The sequence below is a fragment of the Neophocaena asiaeorientalis genome, unplaced genomic scaffold, assembly GCF_003031525.2.
Source record: "Neophocaena asiaeorientalis asiaeorientalis breed wild unplaced genomic scaffold, Neophocaena_asiaeorientalis_V1.1 scaffold119, whole genome shotgun sequence".
NCBI classification, from domain to species: Eukaryota; Metazoa; Chordata; class Mammalia; order Artiodactyla; family Phocoenidae; genus Neophocaena; species Neophocaena asiaeorientalis.
This window is the reverse complement of record NW_020175821.1, coordinates 10,309,498-10,331,802: the sequence shown is the minus strand read 5'-3', so window position 1 is coordinate 10,331,802 and position 22,305 is coordinate 10,309,498. Positions and strand designations below refer to the sequence as shown.

The 22,305-nt window shown below is 39.2% G+C and overlaps 1 protein-coding gene across 1 annotated transcript in view; it reads right to left on the bottom strand.

Annotated features, from left to right (window-relative positions):
* Window positions 1–22,305, bottom strand: part of COLGALT2 (collagen beta(1-O)galactosyltransferase 2) — a 120,518-nt gene that overhangs the window by 4,276 nt on the left and 93,937 nt on the right. The window contains exons 8-11 of the mRNA XM_024732471.1: window positions 20,252–20,358; window positions 10,770–10,902; window positions 9,526–9,653; window positions 150–356 (exon numbers count right to left, since the gene is read on the bottom strand). Of these exons, the coding sequence (XP_024588239.1) occupies window positions 150–356; window positions 9,526–9,653; window positions 10,770–10,902; window positions 20,252–20,358 (575 nt within the window). The remainder of the gene's footprint in view (window positions 1–149; window positions 357–9,525; window positions 9,654–10,769; window positions 10,903–20,251; window positions 20,359–22,305) is intronic.

Here is a 22,305-nt window from a genome sequence, read left to right as displayed (position 1 = left end):
AAATCGGCCTCTCTGGGTCATGATTATGGAAAGATCACTTAGGAAAGTAGTACCCCTTAAAATATATTAAGTATTACCCAGAAACCAAGTAGCATAATTCATGAATGGATTGTGCTCAAGGGATAGGCAGGCAGTTCAGGGTAACTCACACAGGATGCTTGTTGTACATGATTGGCAGAAACTCATCCACTGGTAGCATCTTCCCAAAAGGATTGGCTCCAACAAGCTTCTGTGCTCCTTCCAGAGAGATGACATAGCCCAGAGTCCAGTAAGAATAGTCAGCTTCGACCAGATTTACCACATTGGGCACAGCTTTCTCTGGCTCTTTTAGTTGCATCCTCTTCCTGCCAATATAACTAAAAGGAAATGGGTGAAGGAGAGAATTCCAATTTTAGTATTAGACATCCATAAGAATGAAGCACAGCTTTGCAGACTTTTGAAAGCTTGGACCAAGTGTGTCTTATTTAAATGTATCACACAACAAGGCACATCACATCAACCATGGCTGTCATCTCCCATCAATAGGGCCATTTCTGTGGCTCCACTTATCAACATCCCAACTATTCTTGCCCAGCAGACTGTTGAAGCGTGAAAGTTGAGATGTAGAGATTAAAAGATCTTTCAGAGGTTCGAGACAAGATGGCAGAATAGGAGGACTTGAGCTCACCTCCTCTCACAAAAACATCAAAATCACAACTAACTGCTGAACAACCACCAACAAAAAAGACTGGAACCTACCAAAAATGATATTCTACATCCAAAGACAAAGAAGAAGCCACAGCAAGATGGTAGGAGGGGTACATTTGTGATACAATCAAATCCCATACCCACTGGGTGGGTGACCCACAAACTGGAAAATAATTATATTGCAATGGTTCTCCCACAGGAGTGAGAGTTCTGAGCCCCACATCAGGCTCCCTGTACTGGGCACTCTGACATTAGGAGGAAGAGCCCCCACAGCATTTGGCTTTGAAGGCCAGCAGGGCTTGATTACAGAAACTCCACAGAACTGGGAGAAACAGAACCTCCACTCTTGGAGGATGCACACAAGGTCTCATGCACAGTGGGACCTAGGGCGAAAGCAATGACTTCAGAGGAGCCTGGGGCAGAGCTACCTGATGGTCTTGGAGGGTCTCCTGAGTAGGCAGGAAAGAGGCTGTGGCTCACTGTGGTGACAAGGACACTGGTGGTGGAGGTACTGGGGAGTATTCATTGGTATGAGCTCTCCTGGAGGCTGCCATTTTGACACTAAGAACTGGCCCCACACAAGAGGCTGTAGGCCTAAAGTCTTCCTGAGCCCACAGTTGCCTCCAAACACACCCCTTGACACAACCCTGCCCACCAGAGAGACAAGACCCAGCTCCACCCACCAGTAGGCAGGTACCAGTCTCTGCCACCAGGAAGCCTGAACAAGCCTCTAGACCAGCCTTGCCCACCAAGGGGCAGACACCAGAAGCAAGAGGAACTATAATCCTGCAGCCTGTGGAAGACAGACTGCACAGAAAGTTAGACAAAATGAGATGGCAGAGGAGTACATTCCAGACGAAGGAACAAGATAAAACCCCAGAAGAGCAGCTAAGTGAAGTGGAGATAGGCAATCTACCTGAAAAAGAATTCAGAGTAATGATAGTAAAGAGGATACAAGATCTCAGAAAAGGAATGGAGGCACAGACTGAGAAGATACAAGAAATATTTAACAAAGGACTAGAAGATATAAAGAACAAAGTTGAACAATACAATAACTGAAATGAAAAATAGACTAGAAGCAATCAATAGTAGAATGAATGAGGCAGAAGAAAGGATAAGTGAGCTGGAAGACAGACTATTGGAAATCACTGCTGCAGAACAGAATAAATAAAAAAGAATGAAAAGAAATGAGGACAGTTTAAGAGGCCTCTGGGACAACATTAAACTCATAAACATTCACATTATAGTGGTCCCAAAAGGAGAAGAGAGAGAGAAAGGGCCTGAGAAAATATTTGAAAAGATAATAGCTGAAAGCTTCCTTAACATGGTAAAGGAAGCAGTCACCCAAGTCCAGGAAGTGCAGAGAGTACATAGAGAATAAACCCAAGGAGGAACATGCCAAGACACATAATAGTCAAATTGAGAAAAATTAAAAACAAAGATAAAATATTAAAAGCAATGAGGGAAAAGCAACAAATAACATACAGGGAATCCCCATAAGGTTATAACCTGATTTTTCAGGAGAAACTCTGCAGGCCATTAGTGGCATGATATACTTAAAGTAATGAAAGGGAAAAAGGTACAACCAAGAATACTCTACCCAGCAAGGCTCTCATTCAGATTTGATGGACAAATTAAAAGCTTTACAGACAAGCAAAAGCTAAGAGAATTCACCAGCACCAAACCAGCTTTACAACAGATACTAAAGGAACTTCTCTAGGTGGAAAAGAAAAGGCCACAACTAGAAACAAGAAAAGTATGAATGGGAAATCTCACCAGTAAAGGCAAACATACAATAAAGGTAGGAAATCATCCACACACAAATATGGTATTAGAACCAGCAATCATGAGAAGAGGAGAGTACAAATACAGGATATATGAAATGTACTTGAAATTAAGAGACCAGCAACTTAAAACAATCTTGTATTTATATAGACTGCTATATCATTGTAACCACAAACAAAAAAAAATCTACAATAGATATACACACAAATAAGAAAAAGGAATCCAAATAAAACACTAAAGATAGTCATCAAATCACAAGAAAACAAAAGAGAAAGAACGAAGACCTACAAAAACAAATCCAAAACAATTAACAAACTGGCAACAAGAACATACATATAGATAATTATCTTAAATGTACATGGATTAAATGCTCCAACCAAAAGACATAGATGGGCTGAATGGATATGAAAACAAGACCCATATATATGCTGTCTACAGGAGACCCACTTCAGACCTAGGGACACATACAGACTGAAAGTGAGGGGATGGAAAAAGATATTCCATGCAAATGGAAATCAAGAGAGCTGGAGTAGAAATTCTCATATCAGAAAAAATGGACTTTAAAATAAAGACTATTACAAGAGACAAAGAAGGACACTACATAATGATCAAGGGATCAATCCAAGAAGAAGATATAACAATTGTAAATATATATGCACCCAACATAGGAACACCTCAATACATAAGGCAAATGCTAACAGCCATAACAGGAGAAATCAATAGTAACACAATAATAGTGGGGGACTTTAACACTCCACTTACATCGATGGACAGATCACCCACACAGAAAATCAGTAAGGAACACAGGCCTTAAATGACACAATAGACCAGATAGACTTAATTGATATTTATAGAGCATTCTGTCCTAAAGCAGAAGACACATTCTTTTCACGTGCACATGGAACATTCTCCAGGATAGATCACATGCTGTGCCACAAAGCAAGCTTCAGTAAATTTAAGAAAATTGAAATCATATCAAGCATCTCTTCTGACCACAATGCTATGAGATTAGAAATCAACTTCAAGAAAAAAAAAAAAACTAAAACAAAACAAAACACACAACGCATGGAGGCTAAACAATGTGCTACTAAGCAACCAATAGATCACTGAAGAAATCAAAGAGGAAATCAAAAAATACCTAGAGACAGATGAAAATGAAAATGCATTGATCGAAAACCTATGAGATGAAGAAAAAGCAGTCCTAAGAGGGAAGTTTATAGCAATACAACCCTACCTCAGGAAACAAGAGAAATCTCAAACAACCTAACATTACACCTAAAGCAACTAGAGAAAGAAGAACAAAGCCCAAAGTTAGTAGAAGGAAAGAAATCCTAAACCTCAGAGCAGAAATAAATGAAATAGAGACAAAGAAAACAATAGAAAAGGTAAATGAAACTAAAAGCTGGTTCCTTGAAAAGATAAAATTGATAAAACGTCAGCCAGACTCAACAAGAAAAAAAAGGGAGAGGGCTCAAATCAATAAAATCAGGAATGAAAAAGGAAAAGTTACAACCAACTCCACAGAAATACAAAGGATCACAAGAGACTACTACTATCAACTATATGCCAATAAAATGGACAGCCTAGAAGAAATGGACAAATTCTTAGAAAGGTACAATCTCCTAAGACTAAACCAGGAAGAAATAGAAAATATGAACAGACCAATCTCAAGTACTGAAATTGAAACTGTGATTTAAAAACTCCCAAACAAAAATCCCAGACCAGATGTCTTCACAGGCGAATTCTATCAAATATTTAGAGAAGAGTTAACACCTTCTGAAACTGTTCCAAAAATTGCAAAAGAAGGAACACTCCCAAACTCATTCTATGAGGCCACCATCACCCCGATACCAAAACCAGACAAGTACACTACAAAAAAAGAAAATTACAAGCCAATTATCACTGATGAACATAGACACAAAAATCCTCAACAAAATATTAGCAAACAAAATCCAACAAGACATTAACAGGATCATATACCATGATCGAGTGGGATTTATCCCAGGGATACAAGGATTTTTCAGTATCCACAAATCAGTGTGATACACCACATTCACAAACTGAAGAATAAAAACCATTATGATCATCTCAATAGATGCAGAAAAAGCTTTTGATAAAATTCCACATCCATTTATGATAAAAACTCTCCAGAAAGTGGGCATAGAGGGAACCTACCTCAACATAATGAGGGCTATATATGACAAACTCACAGCTAACATCATACTTAATGGTGAAAAGCTGAAAACATTTCCTCTAAGATCAGGAACAAGACAAGGATTTTCACTCTTGCCACTTTTATTCAACATAGTTTTGGAAGTCCTCCACAGCAATCAGAGAAGTAAAAGAAATAAAAGGAATCCGAATTGGAAAAGCAGAAGTAAAAAAAAAACTGTCACTGTTTGCAGATGACATGACTCTATACATAGAAAACCCTAAAGATGTTACCAGAAAACTACTAGAGCTCATCAGTGAATTCTGTAAAGTGACAGGATACAAAATTAATGCACAGAAATCTGTTGCATTTCTATACACTAACAACAGAAGGTCAGAAAGAGAAATTAAGGTTACAATCCCATTTACCATCGCCTCAAGAAGAATAAAATACCTAGAAATAAACCTACGTAGGAATGCAAAAGACCTGTAACTCCAAAAACTATAAGACACTGATGAAAGAAATCGAAGATGACAAGATATACCATGTTCTTGGATTGGAAGAAGCAATACTGTCAAAATGACTATACTACCCAAGGCAATTTTCAGATTTAATGCAATCCCTATCAAATTACCAATGGCATGTTTTACAGATTTAGAATAAAAAATCTTAAAATTTGTATGGAAACACAAAAGACCCTAAATAGCCAAAGCAATCTTGAGAAAGAAAAACGGAGCTGGAGGGATCAGGCTCCCTGACTTCCAGTTATACTATAAAGTATGCTACTGGCACAAAGACAGACATATAGATCAATAGAACAGGACAGAAAGCCCAGAAATAAACCCACAGATCTATGGTCAATTAATCTACAACAAAGCAGGCAAGAATATACAATGGAGAAAAGATGTCCCTTCCATAAGTGGTGCTGGGAAAACTGGACAGTCACATGTTAAAGAATGAAACTAGAACATTCTCTAATACCATACACAAAAATAAACTCAAAATGTATTAAAGACCTAAATGTAAGACCGGATACTATAAAACAGAGGAAAACAGGCAGAACGCTTTTGGACATAAATCTTAGCAATGTCTCTTTGGTTCCACCTCCTAAAGTAATGAAAATAAAGACAAAAATAGACACATGGGACCTAGTTAAACTTAGAAACTTTTGCACAGTGAAGGAAACCATAAACAAAATAAAAAGACAATGTACAGAATGGGAGAAAATATTTGCAAATGATGTGAACTACAAGGGATTAATCTCCAAAATATACAAACAGCTCATGCAGCTCAATATAAATATAAACAAACCACCCAATCAAAAAATGGGCAGAAGATCTAAATAGACATTTCTCCAAAGAAGACATACAGGTGGCCAAAAGCACATGAAAAGCTGCTCAACATCACTAATTATTAGAGAAATGCAAATCAAAACTACAATGACGTATCACCTCCCACCAGTTAGAATGGGCACCATCAAAAACCCTACAACCAATAAATGCTAAAGAGGGTGTGGAGAAAAGGGAACCCTTCTACACTGTTGGTGGGAATGTAAATTGGTACAACCACTATGGAGAACAGCATGGAGGTTACTTAAAAATCTAAAAATAGAACTACATATGATCTAGCAACCCCATTCCTGGGCATATAATCTGGAGAAAACCGTAATTCAGAAATGTACATGCAGCCAATGTTCAGAGCAGCACTATTTACAAGAGCCAAGACATGGAAGCAACCTAAATGTCCATTGACAAAGGAATGGATAAAGAAGATGGGGTACACATACACAATGTAATATTACTCAGTCATAAAAAAAGAATGAAATAATGCCATTTGCAGCCACATGGATGGACCTAGAGATTATCATAGTAAGTGAACTAAGACAGAGAGAGACAAATATCATATGATGTCACTTATATGTGGAATCCAAAAAAATGATACAAACGAACTTATTTACAAAATAGAAAGAGACTCACAGACTTAGAAAACAAACTTATGGTTACCAAAAGGGTAAGGTGGAGGGGAGGGATAAATTAGGAAGTTGGGATTAACACACACACACTACTATATATAAAATAGATAATCAGCAAGGACCTACTGTAGAGCACAGGGAAATAAATATACTCAATATTTTGTAATAACATATATGGGAAAAGAATCTGAAAATTATAACTTAATCACTTTGCTATACACATGAAACTAACACAACATTGTAAGTCCATTATACTCCAATATAAAATAAAAATAAAAAACATTTCATGACAAAAAAGGTCTTTCAGATCATTTCCCAAAGATGGTATAGGATTTCTAGCTGTGTTTACAGTGGTTGGAAGGGGACAACAAAGGCCAGATGTGAGAATCCTGAGTTTGCTTTCAAGTCCCCAGAGTTTCAGCCTGGGGACTTGATATTTTCTGCACAGTTCTCCAAATTCTTGTGGTAAACACAAGACAGAAAATGCTTTGGGAAAGATATAGTCCACAGTAAAAGACCTAGGAAGCCAAGAGTAGCCCCAAGGGGGTTTCCTCCAGGGTAGAATGAATGACAACACCTGCCTGGCTTTCTCCCTCTCACCCAGCTCTGCCTATGCTTCCTCCTGGGTCCTGTCTTCCATGAACAACTCCTGCAACACAGGATGTACCCTCAGCCATTCCTACCTTCCCCAGTCTACTCATGCATCTGTGATCCATTACTTTTGTCTGGAGCCTAGTTGTTTCCACTTGCCTGGACCAAGTTGAGGAGGTCTGGCTTCCTACCTGCTAGGTAAAGTTGACTTGCTCTATTTTGCCCTAAAACTATCTCTTTCAACATTCAAGGGATCCCACTTATCGAAACATCCTAGGATTTGTAGAATAAGTCTATGTTCACCTTCAGTTCTTCTGAGGACAAATATACCTGTCTCTCAGCCAATGTCTGTTCAGAACAAAGAGCCTGAATTTCTCTCATGTACCAAGTGGAAGAGAAAAATCCTACTGAGCGCTTGAGATGTGACCAGAGTGACTGAGGAACTGAGTTTGTACTCAATTTATTAATTTTACTAGATTCAAATTGTAATTAAAAAATTGATGTGTAAAATAATATTTTCTGTTAGACAAAATGTATTATTTCAGTAGGACTACAGTTTACTTCAACAGTTGAAAATTTAGCAGCTGTATTGAGATGTGTTATATGCATGAAATACATACTGGATTTTGAAGACAGTATGAAAAAAGAATATAGACTATCTCATTAATACTTTTAAAATATTGATTATATGTTAAAATAATATTTGATATGTTGGATTCAATAAAATGTATTATTAAAGTTAATTTCACCTATTTTTATCTTTTTAATATGATTACTAGAAAACTTTAAACGACGTTTTTCACATTATATTTCTACTGACATGCTGCCCTAGATGCTTTCAATGGCTTGTTCTATTCCTCCCACTTACTATTTTCTTTTTCTGGAGAAACTTAACACTGCAGTCACAGACAGTCTATCTGGTTTCATGTTTTGAGTTCAAATAACATTTGCTTTATTCATTTCAGAAAATAAGATGTGAAAAATTTGAAACCACTAATTCTTTATGATTACATAATAGATTTCAATGAAATATTTTGACTTGATCAGTCCGGGAAATTTAGGAAACATCTTTTTTTCCTGTACCCTTACCAGGACAATAACTTTTCTTTCTTGGATCTGTTGGTACTTTGTCCTGAGAAACGCATCAACCAAATTGGAAGTGAACTGGGATGTATGTCACCTCTAAGCCTTAGACTGCCCAAGTCCAGTCCTCTGTGATTCCAAGGCTTAAGTGAAAATCACCTTTGCACATGTCACGTAAGCATAAAATAGCTTTCGGGCTCCATGCCTGTGGGGCCTTAACCACAGGCTGCAGAGCCATAGATTCAGAAAGCCTCAGGTGTGGGGACTTCTGGAGGATTTTAGGAACAATGATCTGAAGAGACAGTGCAGAATCTAATCACATGACAGGGTGCCAGTCTCTTTATTACATAGTCCTCGGTCTATTTCCCACAGGTTACTTGAGCCATTACTGGGTTTCTTTTGAGCTCAGAATGATACATTTTCTAAGAGAACAAGTATTCCACCCGGGCCCATAGTTAAGTTTCCCTCCAAGGATGGGAGGAGCAGGGACAGCTTGTCTGCTGCAGCTGCTCCAAAGGAACAGCCTCTGATTTGATGAAACTGCCTTTGACACACAGCTGGGAAGTGAACATAATGCTTGGGAACTTTCTGCCTCATTGGAGGGAAGTAAAAAGTGTCATCTTAGCATAAAAAGAAAAAGAGAGCGCTCAATTCCCAGAGGTAGCAGGCAACAAGCATTAACTAAATTGTCAGTTTGGAGCCAGTACTCCCTTGATGAGCCTGGTTTTTCTAAGACAGCCTCTGAGCCTCCACTAAGCCCAACTTCCGTGTTCTCCCTGTTTGCACAGCTTCCCTCCCCAACAGGAGCTCTCCCACTGACCTTCCAAACCTCCCACACCATCAGAGGCTACAGAGGAAACCTGTTCTCCTGGGAGCTGAGACTCAAGTGTGACACAGGAACCTTGCCCTTGAATGGGTCCTCCCTCTACATACTCCCTCCATGTACCACACTGGTTCATGAGTGGATTTCTACTGTGTTCCCAGGTGAACACTCAGTCTGAAGGCCCCTGATCTGCAGGTAGACTCCAGGTCTCAAAGAATCTCCCAAAGTTTCTTTCTCACCCTGAGGAGCATAGAGATGCAAAATCCAATGGTTATCCCCTACTCACTTCTTGTTTCTGGGAACATTTATGGAGAGAAAACCAGGTAAATGGAAGCTTGAGCTGCATCTCCTATGAGCTGGGGCTCTCTGCCCCTTGGAAAGAACTGAAAGCCTCTCAGTACTCTTTGAACAGCTTGTCATCTTGTCACTCACATCAGTTCCCAATCCAGCTGGACTCGATCAATATCATCCATCAGCTTCATGAGCTTCTTCTTAAACTGATGTTCAAAACGCACATCATCCTCAATAACAAGAGTCTTCTCCAGCTCTCGGTCAATTACCTGTAAAGGTCAGTGGGAAGATACCTTATGAAAAGCTGATACTTATTTATCTAATAAAAAATAGGTATCAAAAAGTCAAAAGTATAGTAGCACAACATGTAGTAGCTCATAACTGGAATCTAAGCAAAAGTCCATCGACAGTAAAACGGATAAATAAACTGTGGTGTATTTACAGCAGTGAGTGTAAATGATCTACAGTTAAATGCAAAGTTATAGGTGAATCTCACAAATGTAATGTTGAGAGATTGAATGGAACCACATGGCGTGTACACATAATAAAAGGAAAAATGTAGACAAAATTATTCTGTGCTGTTAGAAGTCAGGAGAGTGGTCACCCTTGGGGAACTGATGGCTAGGAAAAAATGCAGAGAAGGGCTGTGCTTCTGGGGTGCTGGTAACCAGTTTCTTGATGTAGGTGCTGGTTAACCTGGCTGTATTATTTAATTTGTGAAATGTCGTTGGCCAGTATCTTATGAGCTACATACTTTTTCCTATAAAATTTAAAGTTTATCTATAAAACAAAGTTTCTTGAATAAAAAAGGTAGGCATAGACTGGATCATTAAAAGGGAGAAGGCCCTTTCAAGAGGACTTTCTTTGGGGACTCTCTTTTCTTGTGGGAACTGACCCTTAACCAAGAACCCCACACTTTAATACCACCCCTATCAATGTCTGATCTGTAAGACAGGGGTTCAAGTCCTGGCTCTGCCCCTTCTTGCCTGAACAAGATAACTATTTTCTCTTGGGTAAAATGGGCCCATCTCTCCTAACCCATCTCACATGACTTCCGGGTGATTTCTTATACTGAGTCACTTAAAAAATGATGACATGCTAGATAAACACAAGGCATTCCTACTAAGGATGAGGATGCATCACTAGGAGTGTGGCCCCCAGAACGTGGGTGTCTTCCCCATCATCATCCCAAGTGGCACCAAAGCTACCCTTCCTTGTTTGTCACTGGCCTTGTGTCAGAGGGAGACATAAGGCAATGACAGCTTCCAAGCACACTCCCAGAACAGTTACGGGTTCACTTTATATCTGGCCCGAGTTCACCTACAAGGTCCCACTCTCCTTCCTCCTCATTAAAGAACTGCACATTGAAATGAAGTGTTATTTACCTCTTTCCAGACAGAGTAGTGGCTAAGGAAGCAGCCAATTTCACCCCTAGTTAGAGGCCTGGAGGAGTAGGGATCTCGATATCCTGGCAGCATTTCAATATTCAGGGCCTTCAGCTGGCTTGTGTTGAGTGCCCTGCAAGACAGAACATGCCCCAAAATTAACAGGTTGAGAGGTCCCCACCACAGAAGCCAGAAGGAAGAGTTCTGCATATTCCCCGGAGCCTTTCTGCACACTGAGAAGGACTCCTCATGTTTCCCATTATTCCTTAGGAGCTCCTCAGGGTTAATGTGTTGTGGTAGCATTATGAGCTTTGTGAGGACGAGAAAGAGTCTTATACTTTATATACCCCTCGCAATGCCTGACACAGTTAAGTGTCATCACTATTGACAACTTTGAAAAGGTATTTTCCTAGTGAAGGAGAGTGGCTAATAGAAAGCTTAAATACTATTAAACACTGGAAGGGATGAGGACAGGAAGGAATCAGAAGAGAAATTGTGTGCGTGTGTACATCTTTCCTTTGGACATAAAAAAGGTTAAAGATAAAAATGCAGAGAGAATCTTGTAAGCAAGAGAGAAGTGACTCACTACATACAAAGTATTCTCCGTAAGATTAACAGCTGATTCTCATCAGAAACCGTGGAGGCCAGAAGGCAGAAGATTGATATATTCAAAGTGCTGACTGAAAGAGACCATCGACCAAGAATTCTATATCTAGTCAAGCTAGGCTTCAAAAATGGAAAAATTAAGATATTCCCAGATAAACAAAAAGAGTGTCACTAGTAGATCTGCTCTACAAGAAATACTAAAGGGAATCCCTTGGGCTGACACGAAAGGAAACTAGACAATAACTCAAATCCACATAAAGAAAGAAAAGCACTGGTAAATATAACTGCATAGGTATCAATAAATACAAATGATGTAAGTGTTCTTCTGTTTATAACTTTTCCCCTTATCTGATTTAAATTATAGCTGCATAAAGCAATAAGAGCAAATAATGTATAAAGAACATTATGTATAAAGAAATAATTTGTGTAACAATAGAACAAAGGAGGGGGGAAGGAATGAAGCTATATAGTAGCTAAGTTTTTATATAGTATTGAAGTTAAGTTGGTATTTTTTTACTGAAGTATAGTTGACGTATAACATTAGTTTCAGGTGTACAACATAAGGATTCAATATTTTGTATATTTTGTGAAATGATCCCATGATAAGTATAGTTAGCATTCATCACTATATAGCTACAAATTTTTCTTGTGATGAGAGCTTAAGATTTATCCTTAGCAACTTTCAAGTATGCCACACAGTATTATTAACTGTAGTCACCACACTGTATATTATATCTCATGACTTACTTTATAAAAAAGTTTATACATTTTACCCTTTCACCTATTTCATCCACCTCCCAATCCCACCTGTGGCAATGAATCTGTTCTCTACAAGTTTTGTTTTGTGTGCTTTTAGATTCCACATATAAGTGATATCATATTTGTATTTCTCTGACTTATTTCACTTAGCATAATGCCCTCAAGGTCCATCCATGATGTCACAAATGGCATGACTTCCTTCTTTTTCATGGCCAAATAATATTCCATTGTATATATACACACATATTTTCTTTATCCATTCATCTACTGTCAAACACTATGTTACTTCCATGTCTTGGCTATTATAAATATTGCTGAAATGAACACGGGGGTGCATATATCTTTGAGTTAGTTTTTAAATTTCCTTTGGATAAATACCCAGAAGTGGAATTGCTGGATCACATGGTAGTTTATTTTTTTTTGAAGAACATCTGTTTTCCACAGTGGCTGCACCAATTTATTCCCAACAGTGAACAAGGGTTCCCTTTTCTCCACATCCTTCCCAATACTTGTTATTTCTTGTCTATTTGATAACAGACAGTCCAATAAGTGGGAGGGGAGATCTCGTGGTTTTGATTTGCATTTCTCTGATGATAAGTGATGTTGCTCAACTTTTCATGTATCAATACCTGTTGGTCATCTGTATGTGTTCTTTGGAAAAATCTCTATTCAGATCCTCTTCCCAGTTTTAAATCAGATTTTTTTTTTTTTGCTGTTGAGTTGTACGTGTTCTTTATATAGTTTGAAAGTTAAACCCTTATCAGATATATGACTTGCAAATATTTTCTCCCATTTGGTAGCCTGCCTCTTTATTTTGATGGTTTCCTCTGCTGTGCAGAAGCTTTTTAGTTTGATACAGTCCTACTTGTTTAATTTTTTGTTGTTGTCACCTTTGCTTTTGGTGTCAAATCCAAAAAATCATCACCTAAGCCGGTGTCAAGGAGTTTATTCCCCCCTGTTTTCTTCTAGGAAGTTGGTATTAATATGAACTAGATTGCTATAAATTAAGATGTTAATTGTAATCCTCAGGGCAATCACTGAGAAAATAACTAAAAATATATATAGGAAAAGAAACAAAGGAATTAAAATGTTAAAGTAGAAAATATCTTTTAAACATAAAAGAATGGACATTCTTATGCCTCATAAGAATGGAGGCATAGAGGAACAAATAAGACATAAGATGTATCGAAAACAAATAGAAAACAGCAGGTGTAAGTCCTACCTTATCAGTAATCACATTAAATGTGAATGGATTAAACCCTGTAATCAAAGACAGAGCTTAGCAGAATGAGTTTTTAGAAAGACATCCAACTATGTGCTATCTACAAGAGACAGACTTTAGATTCAAAGGCAAATAGGTCTAAAGTAAAAGGATAGAGAAAGATATACCATGTAAACAGCAACCACAAGAGAGCTGGAGGAGCTATACTGCTGTAATATCTGACAAAAAAATTTAGACAAAATTACCAAAGGAGAATATTTTATAATGGTAAGAGTCAATCTATCAGGAAGACATAATTATAAATACATATGCATCTTACAATAGACCAAAAACATGAAACAAACTGACATAACTAAAAGGAGAAACAGAAAAGTCAAAAATAGTGGGAGACTTTAATACCCCATTTTCAGTAATGTATAGAACTAGCCAGGAAACAAAACCAATTAGACCTAACATTTACAGAACACTCTACCCAGAAGCAGCAAAATACACATTCTTCAACTGTACGTGTAACATTCTCTAAGACCATATGTTAGACCATAAAGACTATACAGACCATAAAGCCTCAGTACACTTAAAATGATGACTGAAATCATATAAAATATGTTCCACAATCATGATGAAATTAAAAATTGATAGGAACTTGGAAAATTCAAATATGTGAAATTAAACAACACACTCCTTAACAGCCAATGAGTTAAAGAAACCACAAAGGAAATGAGAAAATATTTTGAGACAAATCAAAATGAAAACATAGTATACCAAGGCTTACAGGATGCACCTAATGCAGTACTTAGAGGGCTAGTTACAGCTACAAATGCCTATGATTAAAAAAAAAAACTCAAATAATCTGCTTTTCCATTTTAAGAAAATAGAAAAAGAGCAAAGTAAACCCAAAGCAAGCAAAAGGAAGGAAACAAAGACTAAAGTGGAAATAAATGAAATAGAGAACAGAAAAATAGAGAAAAAATTAAACCAAAAGTTGGTTCTTTGGAAAGAACAAAATTGATAATCCTTTAGCCAAAAAAAAAAAAAGAGAGTAAACTCAAATTATTAAAATGAAGAAAGAAAGAGGGGGCAATCCCTACTGACCTTATGGAAGTAAAGAGGATAAGAAAATACTATGAACAATTATACACCAACAAATTAGATAGCCTGAATAAAATGGACACATTGCTAGAAAGATACAAACTGACTCAAGAAATAGAAATTCTGAATATACCTATAACAAAGTAAAGAGGTTGAATTAGTAAAAAAAAAAAAAAAGAAAAAAGAAAAAGTCCCACAATACAGTCCAGAACCAGAGAGCTTCACTAAAGAATTCTGCCAAACATTTAAAGAATTAACACAAACTCTTACCAAAAATAGAAGAGGGAGCACCACCCAACTCATTCTATGAAGTATTATCTTGATACCCAAACCAGAAAAAGCCATCACAAGAAGACTACAGACCAATATCCCTTATTACTATAAATAGAAAAATCCTTAAGAAAATACAAGTAAACAGAATCCAGCATCACATAAGAGGCATTATACATCCTGACAAGTGGGATTTATCCCAGAATTGCAAGGTTCATTTAACATGTGAAAAAAAGTCATGTGATGTTTGTTAATTATTAACAGACAAAAATCACATGATCATCTCAATAGACATAAAACTTGACAAAAATCCAACTGTATATGGATTAAATGTTTATATTCCCCCCAAGTTCACATGTTGATGTTATTAGGAGGTGGGGACTTAGGTCATGAGGGTGCAATGCTCATAAATGAGATTAGTGCCCTTATAAGAAGAGCTTGCTTTCTCTCCTCTCTTTGCTGTATGAAGGCACAAGAGGATAGCCACCTACAGACCAGGAAGGGGTCTCTCACTGTAATCCAGCCATGCTGGCACCCTTCTCTGGGACTTCCCCGCCTCTGGAATTTCGAGAAATAAATGTTATCTGAGCCACCTGGTCTATGGTAACTTGTTACAGCTGCCCAAACTAAGATACCAACACCCTTCCATGATAAAAAACACACAATCCAATCAAGGCCATCTGTGAAAACTCCACAGCTAAGATTGTATTTAATGGTGAAAGACTGAATGCTTCTCCCTAATATCAGGAACAAGTCAAGGCTGTCCACTCTTACCACTTCTATCCAACATTGTACTGGAGGATCTAGCCAGGGTAACTTAATTAGGTAAACAAACTAAAACGATATTCAGGTTGGAAAAGAGGAAGTAACACTATCTACATTTGCAGATGACATAGCCTTGTATAGAGAAAATCCAAAGGAATACACACACTGTTGGGCTGCACCTTGAAGGCCTTCAAGCCTCGTACTTGCCTGGTCTCAAGAAAGAGGGAAGAGCCCAGAGACAGAGACAGCAACACCAATTGTTTATTGGCCAGGGGATCTTACAAGTTGAAACGAAAGGTCCTGGAGCAACACTCCACCATGTATGGCAGACAACAGACAAGACACAGCAGCAATCTTTGCTACCTAGGAGAAGAAAGAGGCTACCATTTATAGGGAGAATTGACGTCAGGTGGGCTCATCAGTTACCAGGGAAACCAGTGGCTGGGGCAGGGGGCAAGTTCCTGATTAAGCCCTATAATTAAGATAATTGGATAGTCATGTGAATGAAGCCGGCACTGGTCAAGCAGAGAATATACATAGAGCAAGAGAACAGCCACCTGGAGGGTCCTGACCATACACTCCACCCCCTAAGTACCCTGCACGACCCTTACAGTCTTGGTCTGCCCCTCTTCTGAGATATCCCTGGGCTCAGGTATGCAGAGGTGCACTGCAAACAAGCGCCACAAATGCAACACAAACAATAGCAGCTAAGGAGTACCAAGAGTAAGCCAGGGGCTTGGCTCGCAGGACAGGAAGGTGAGAGTCTGCAGTCGTCCCCAACGTGGTCACATTAACGAGGTCAGCTTTCTCTGGCATCTTACTGCAGACCCAGTAATCCGACTCAGTTTGCAGTAAGGCCACTGTTTTTGCCCAGTCCTCAAACAGATTCCCTCCACTGAGGCTAGGGATGGAATGTGATGTTTCAACAGGCACAATACAGGGGAGATTATGACCATTAAGCAAATTATAAGCAGTAACAGCATTCTGAGATCATACCCCCGCCTGTGGTTTTTTGCCTGGCCTGCTGTACCATACAGCCTGTCCACCTTCAGTCCCCACAGCCCAGCTGCTGCTGAATTACAGACGGTAAAACAACAGAGCACAAGAATATAATGGTGCCTTTTTCCAGTAGGGCGTCCTGCTTAATTACCTTAGTAGTCTCAGGTGGGGCCGGGTAGAAGCTAGGTGAAATCTTTCCAATCCTATTGCCCACAGGGCGGCAAATCCAAACCACCGGGGACTTATCTGCCAGTCCCAGGGCCATTTTATAATGTGTTTCTCTGAGGGTAGATCCTGTGGAAGGGCAAAAGTGAGTTATTGTCCTGACCGATAGTTGGCAATGGTCCGTTGGTGGTCAACAGCTGAACTTGGATGGTGTTGACTAGTTGCCTCAGGGTTAACATGGCGTAGGCACTGGGATGATAGCTCCTGGGATGTTCAGTTTTAGTTTGTAGGGCTTGAATTAGCCTCCTGGAAACTTGAGAGGGCAAGTTTCCCATCTCAGCTGTTGTTTAAATCGTCCATTTATCCTTTCGATTAGCCTGGCAGCAGTGGGGTTGTAGGGCAGGTGGAAATGCCAGTGTATGTCACTTTTATCAGCCCATTTCTCAACTTCATGGCCAGTAAAGTGGGTTCCTTGGTCTCCATCGATGTCTGTGGGGTTCCGGTATGTCGTGCACGGCTGTTCTAGATCCTGCAGAGTGGTTTTTTGTGTTGCTCCAGGACTCCAGTAGGCCTTTTGTAATGTCTTCCACCTGCTGTAACATGTTGCAGACTAAACAAAGCGTTTGTTTTCACTAGCCATCCCTGTGCAGTCAGATGAGCCATGAGCATGGGGCTGATGTTTCTAAACTGGTCAGAGACTCTGAGGTTAACAGGACATCATCAATATAACGGAAGAGAAAGACATCTCTCATGGCGGTCAGTTGCCTCCAGTCTGGGGAAAGGAGCTGCTCTCCATCTGTATCCTGTGGGACAAGGGACCTCTGACCTCGTCCCAATCCTCTTCCTCTCCTCCATCACTCTTGGGGTCCCAATTTGACCATCCAGCCTCTCTTGACAGCCCCCATTCATCAAGGACAGCAGCCACAGGGCCCCATGTGCTAGTGGACAGCCACCTCAGGATTACCCCCACAACTTTTCATTACCTGTCCTTATTTCCCAACACTTTGGTGCTCACAGGAGTTTCCTCAGCCTCCCGGCTAGCTCGACAATCGTTGAACTGCACCCCATAGGTCTGCAAGCTTTATAATTATTCAGCCTCGAGACTGAAGAAAGAGCCCAGACACAGCCACAGAGACATCAGTGGTTTACCGGACAGGGGGATCTTACAAGTCTGAAGCCAACAGTCCTGGAACGTCACTCCACTGTGTATGGCAGACAACAGGTAGGACACCGCAGAAATCTCCGCTACTCCAGGGAGGAGTTTACCATTTATAGGGGGAATTAACATCACGCTTTCTCATCAGTTACCAGGGAAACCAGCAGCTGGGGCAGGGGCAAACATGCAGGCAGTTACTGATTAAGCCCTATAATTAAGGGGATTGGATAGTCATGTGAGTGAAGCAGAGACTGGTAAAGCAGACGTACAAAGAGCAAGAGAAGAGCCATCTTGAATGGCCTGACCATACACACACACACACACACACACACACACACACACACACACACTATTAGAACTAATAAATGAGTTCAGCAAGGTTGTAGGATATAAGATCAGTATACAAAAATCAACTGTATTTCTATGCACTTAGCAATTTGCAATCTAAAAATGAAATTAAGGAAACAATTCCACTTACCATAGCATCAAAAAGAGTAAAATACTTAAGAATAAATTTAACAAAATTAATGCAAGACTTGCATGCTAAAAACTACAAAACATCAAAGAATTAAAGCTCTAAATAAATGGAAAGATATCCCACGATCATGAATCAGAAGACTTCATACTGTTGAGATAGAAATTCTCCCCTCAATTGATCTACAGCTTCAATGCAATTCCTATTAAAATCCAAACTGTCTTTTTTTGTGTGGAAAATGACAAGCTAATGCTAAAATTCATATGGAAATCCAAGGGACCTAAAATAGCCTAAACAATCTTGAAAAACAATAACAAAGTTGAAGGACTCATACTTCCTTACATAAGAAGCTACTGTGAGGCATAGGGACCGGTGTACACATCAGTGGAACAGAATTGAGAATCCAGCAATAAACCCTTACATTTAGAGTTAATTATTTTTTGACAAGGTTGCCAAGACAATTCAGTAAAGGAAAAGAATAGTCTTTTAACAAATGGTGCAGGGACTAGATAACCATGTACAGAAGAATGAATTGGACCCCTTCCTTACACCATATAAAAAACTAACTCAAAATGTATCAAAGATCTAATGTGTAAGAGATACATATAAAAGATAAGACTATAAAACTCTTAGAAGAAAACACAGAACCAAGTCTTTGTGGCTTTGGATTTGGCAATGGATTCTTAGATATGACACCAAAAGCACAAGCAACAACAAAAATATAAACTGGACTTCATCAAATTAAAAACTTTTGTGTTTCAATGGACACCATCATGAAAGTGAAAAGATGACATAAAATGGGAGAAAATATTTGCAAATTATATATCTGACAAGAGGCTTGTATCCAGAGTATATAAAAAACTCTCACAATTCAACTCGTTTTCCTTGGTCCGTGTGGCCTATGAAGGAGATTGGGGCTATTAGAGGTATTTGAAACAGTGGTTCCCAAACTCTAGTGCATCCAAGAATAGGGTTGCCAGATTTAGCAAGTAAAACACAGAATGTCCAGTCAAATTTATATTTTGGATAAACAGTAATTTTTTAGTATAAATAAGACCATACAATGTTTGAGACAAAGTTAACTGGGTATCCTGTATTTTATGTGGCAACCTTACCAAAGAATCACCTTGAGACTTCTTAAATGCAGATTCCCTACAGATCATAATTCAGCGGCTCTGGGACTCAGGAAGCTGGCCCTCTTAACCAGCCCCTAGGGACTCTGACATGGGTGTCCAGGCCACACTTTGAGAAACACTGATGAGATTCTCTAAAGGAGTCATAAAAACTTCCACAACAGCTTCTAGTCATACTCCTTAGAGCCATTCATATTCCAAATTCACATAACACGGAATTGCAGGTTTTGCAAATATCTATGCCTTGAAATAACAGTGTCAAATAAAAAAGCAAAGCAAAGCAAAACAGAACAACAACATCAATAACAAAAACCCTTGAAGGAATCTAACTGGGTACCCTATGTGACTTTCCTAACATGTTCCTGGGAAAAGTGATCAGCCCAGGCAGACTGTGGCAAGCATCTCATGCAACAGGAGACACAGACTGTTAGGCATTTTTTCCATTTACTTTCTTCAGGTCACCCAAGGTTAGACGCTTTGCTCTAAATCAGGCTCTGAATGCAACTCTGATCGCATTCCTTCCAATGCACTACAGGGCTGGAAACCACCACAACCACTGGAAGAACCCCCAGAGACAGTGGAAAATCACAACCAGTGCAAACCTTCAGCATAATGAAGACCAGAGAGCACTGGATGGTGAGTGGATTTCTGCTCTACTCAGTGAAATTGACATATATAAGCTACTATGAGTCATAAAGTTTTCCCAAAGTAGGCTGCACTGTGAAGACGTGTCTATCTTGCAATGAGTGCAGATTCCTCCCACCAAGACTAAACCTCTGTCAGCGAGGGTGCATCCCCACTCCAACCACATCTGCAAGGGCTCGAGGAAAAACCCCAACTCACTTTCCATCGACAGCCTCGACAATCTTGACTTCAATCTCCTGCTCGTACAGGGTACGTAACATCCGGTCCCGCCTGTCCTTTCTACGCTTCAGGTTTATCATGAAAATCTAATGCAGGAAGAAAACAGGAAAAGAAACACAGATTAGTCAACTCTTTTTCTAGGCTATTTGAAAAGAAAAGTAAATGTAATGAACAAAGTTTTGGAATAAGGATTGGAAAAGACAGGGAAAACTGGTGAAGATTTGTTTATATTTCACATCAGGTCAAAAAGTTATTCTTCAGAAGGCCAAAGGTATATCAAACCTAAAACATATGAGATGAAGGGGGTAGGAAGCAGTTTGGCAAATGGTTAGATTTATCAGCAGACCTAAGTTTACTAAGTGTTTGCCTTGGACCAGTTCCTATGCGTCAGTTTCATCATCTGTAAAACTGAGATAATACTGGTCCTGTCACCTGGGTACAAAATATTAGCTATTCTTATAATTTATATCCACTGTAGAAAAATTTAAAGTCATTCAAAGAATAAGAAAAATCTAGTCTTAACAAATTCCTTTTATTTCCAAAGGTTCCAAATTGAATTACCAAGGTCTTAATTTGAGTAGCTTCTTTACCAGAAGTTTTCAACTCCCTTAGAATTTTTCTGAAAGAAGTAGAGAGAGAAAGGGTCCTGCACTTGGTGGTAGCCCTTTGGGAAAAGGCATCATTTCCACATCACGTGGATCTGAGGGAAACCTTATAGACAGGACACATACTGGTCCATGAAGTCCCAAAACTGTGCATTCAGATTGTCCCACATGAGGACTGGGTCTTCCTGCAGCCCCTCACCTTAGCCCCTAAATTCCCAATGACTGCACTAAACACACACATATCCTGAGGCTACTATAGGGAGTTACACAGATAATGAGGCTGGCCTGATTATTCCCAGATTTAAGGAGCCAAATAAATACCCAAAGTCTCATGAATGTTATTACAGATATCTATGTGCTTTAATAAGGTTCTTTTCTACGAGCAGTAATAAACTCACTTTGTACCTTAAACTAGTCCTGCAAAAGAGGGAGACTTCAGCTACCAGTAAGAAATACTGAATAGCATGGGAAAGGAGAACCCTCCAGGAATAAGCCGGATGACACTGGCTTCATCCTAATGACCCATCTAGATGACTTTGAGGAAGACGTTTAATGTTCCAGGGTCCAGTTCCCTTGTTTGTAAAAAGAGGGAGTTGAACAACCTCATCTCTCAAGACCACTACAGATTAAAATGTCTATGATATGTGGTTTATGGTAAAGTTTGCTTTATGCTGTCTAGAATAAGGAAGAAACTATGTCTTACAAGCAGGCTAGAGTTCAGAGTTTACTGGGGGTTAAGCTGTGGTTCACACAGTCGTTCTGAATGTAATCATCGAGATGCTATATGTTTTACCGGATCAAAAGCTAAATTAACTAAAATTTCAACTCTTCCTTACAAAATATTCTCACTTCTATCCATTTATACAGCTCTGGGCAAAGAACTGATAGAGGAGCAAGATGTCCTCTTTGAAGAAATCATCCATCTGAATCAGAGCAAAGTGGATTAGGTACGTCATGATTTCATTACCTCCGTTGTCTATCTAACTGGGCAATTATTATTTTTTTGTTTGTTTAAATCTTTATTGGGGTATAATTGCTTTACAACGGTGTGTTAGTTTCTGCTTTATAACAAAGTGAATCAGTTATACATATACATATGTTCCCATATCTCTTCCTTCTTGCGTCTCCTTCCCTCCCATCCTCCCTATCCCACCCCTCCAGGTGGTCACAAAGCACCGAGCTGATCTCCCTGTGCTACGCGGCTGCTTCCCACTAGCTGTCTACCTTACATTTGGTAGTGTATATATTTCCATGCCTCCCTCTCGCTTTGTCACAGCTTACCCTTCCCCCTCCCCATATCCTCAAGTCCGTTCTCTAGTAGGTCTGTGTCTTTATTCCTGTCCTACCCCTATAACTGGGCAATTATTTTTTAAAAAACAATTTCTGTGGTGACTGTATTTGCCTTGTTACCTGGGATTTTAAAACTTA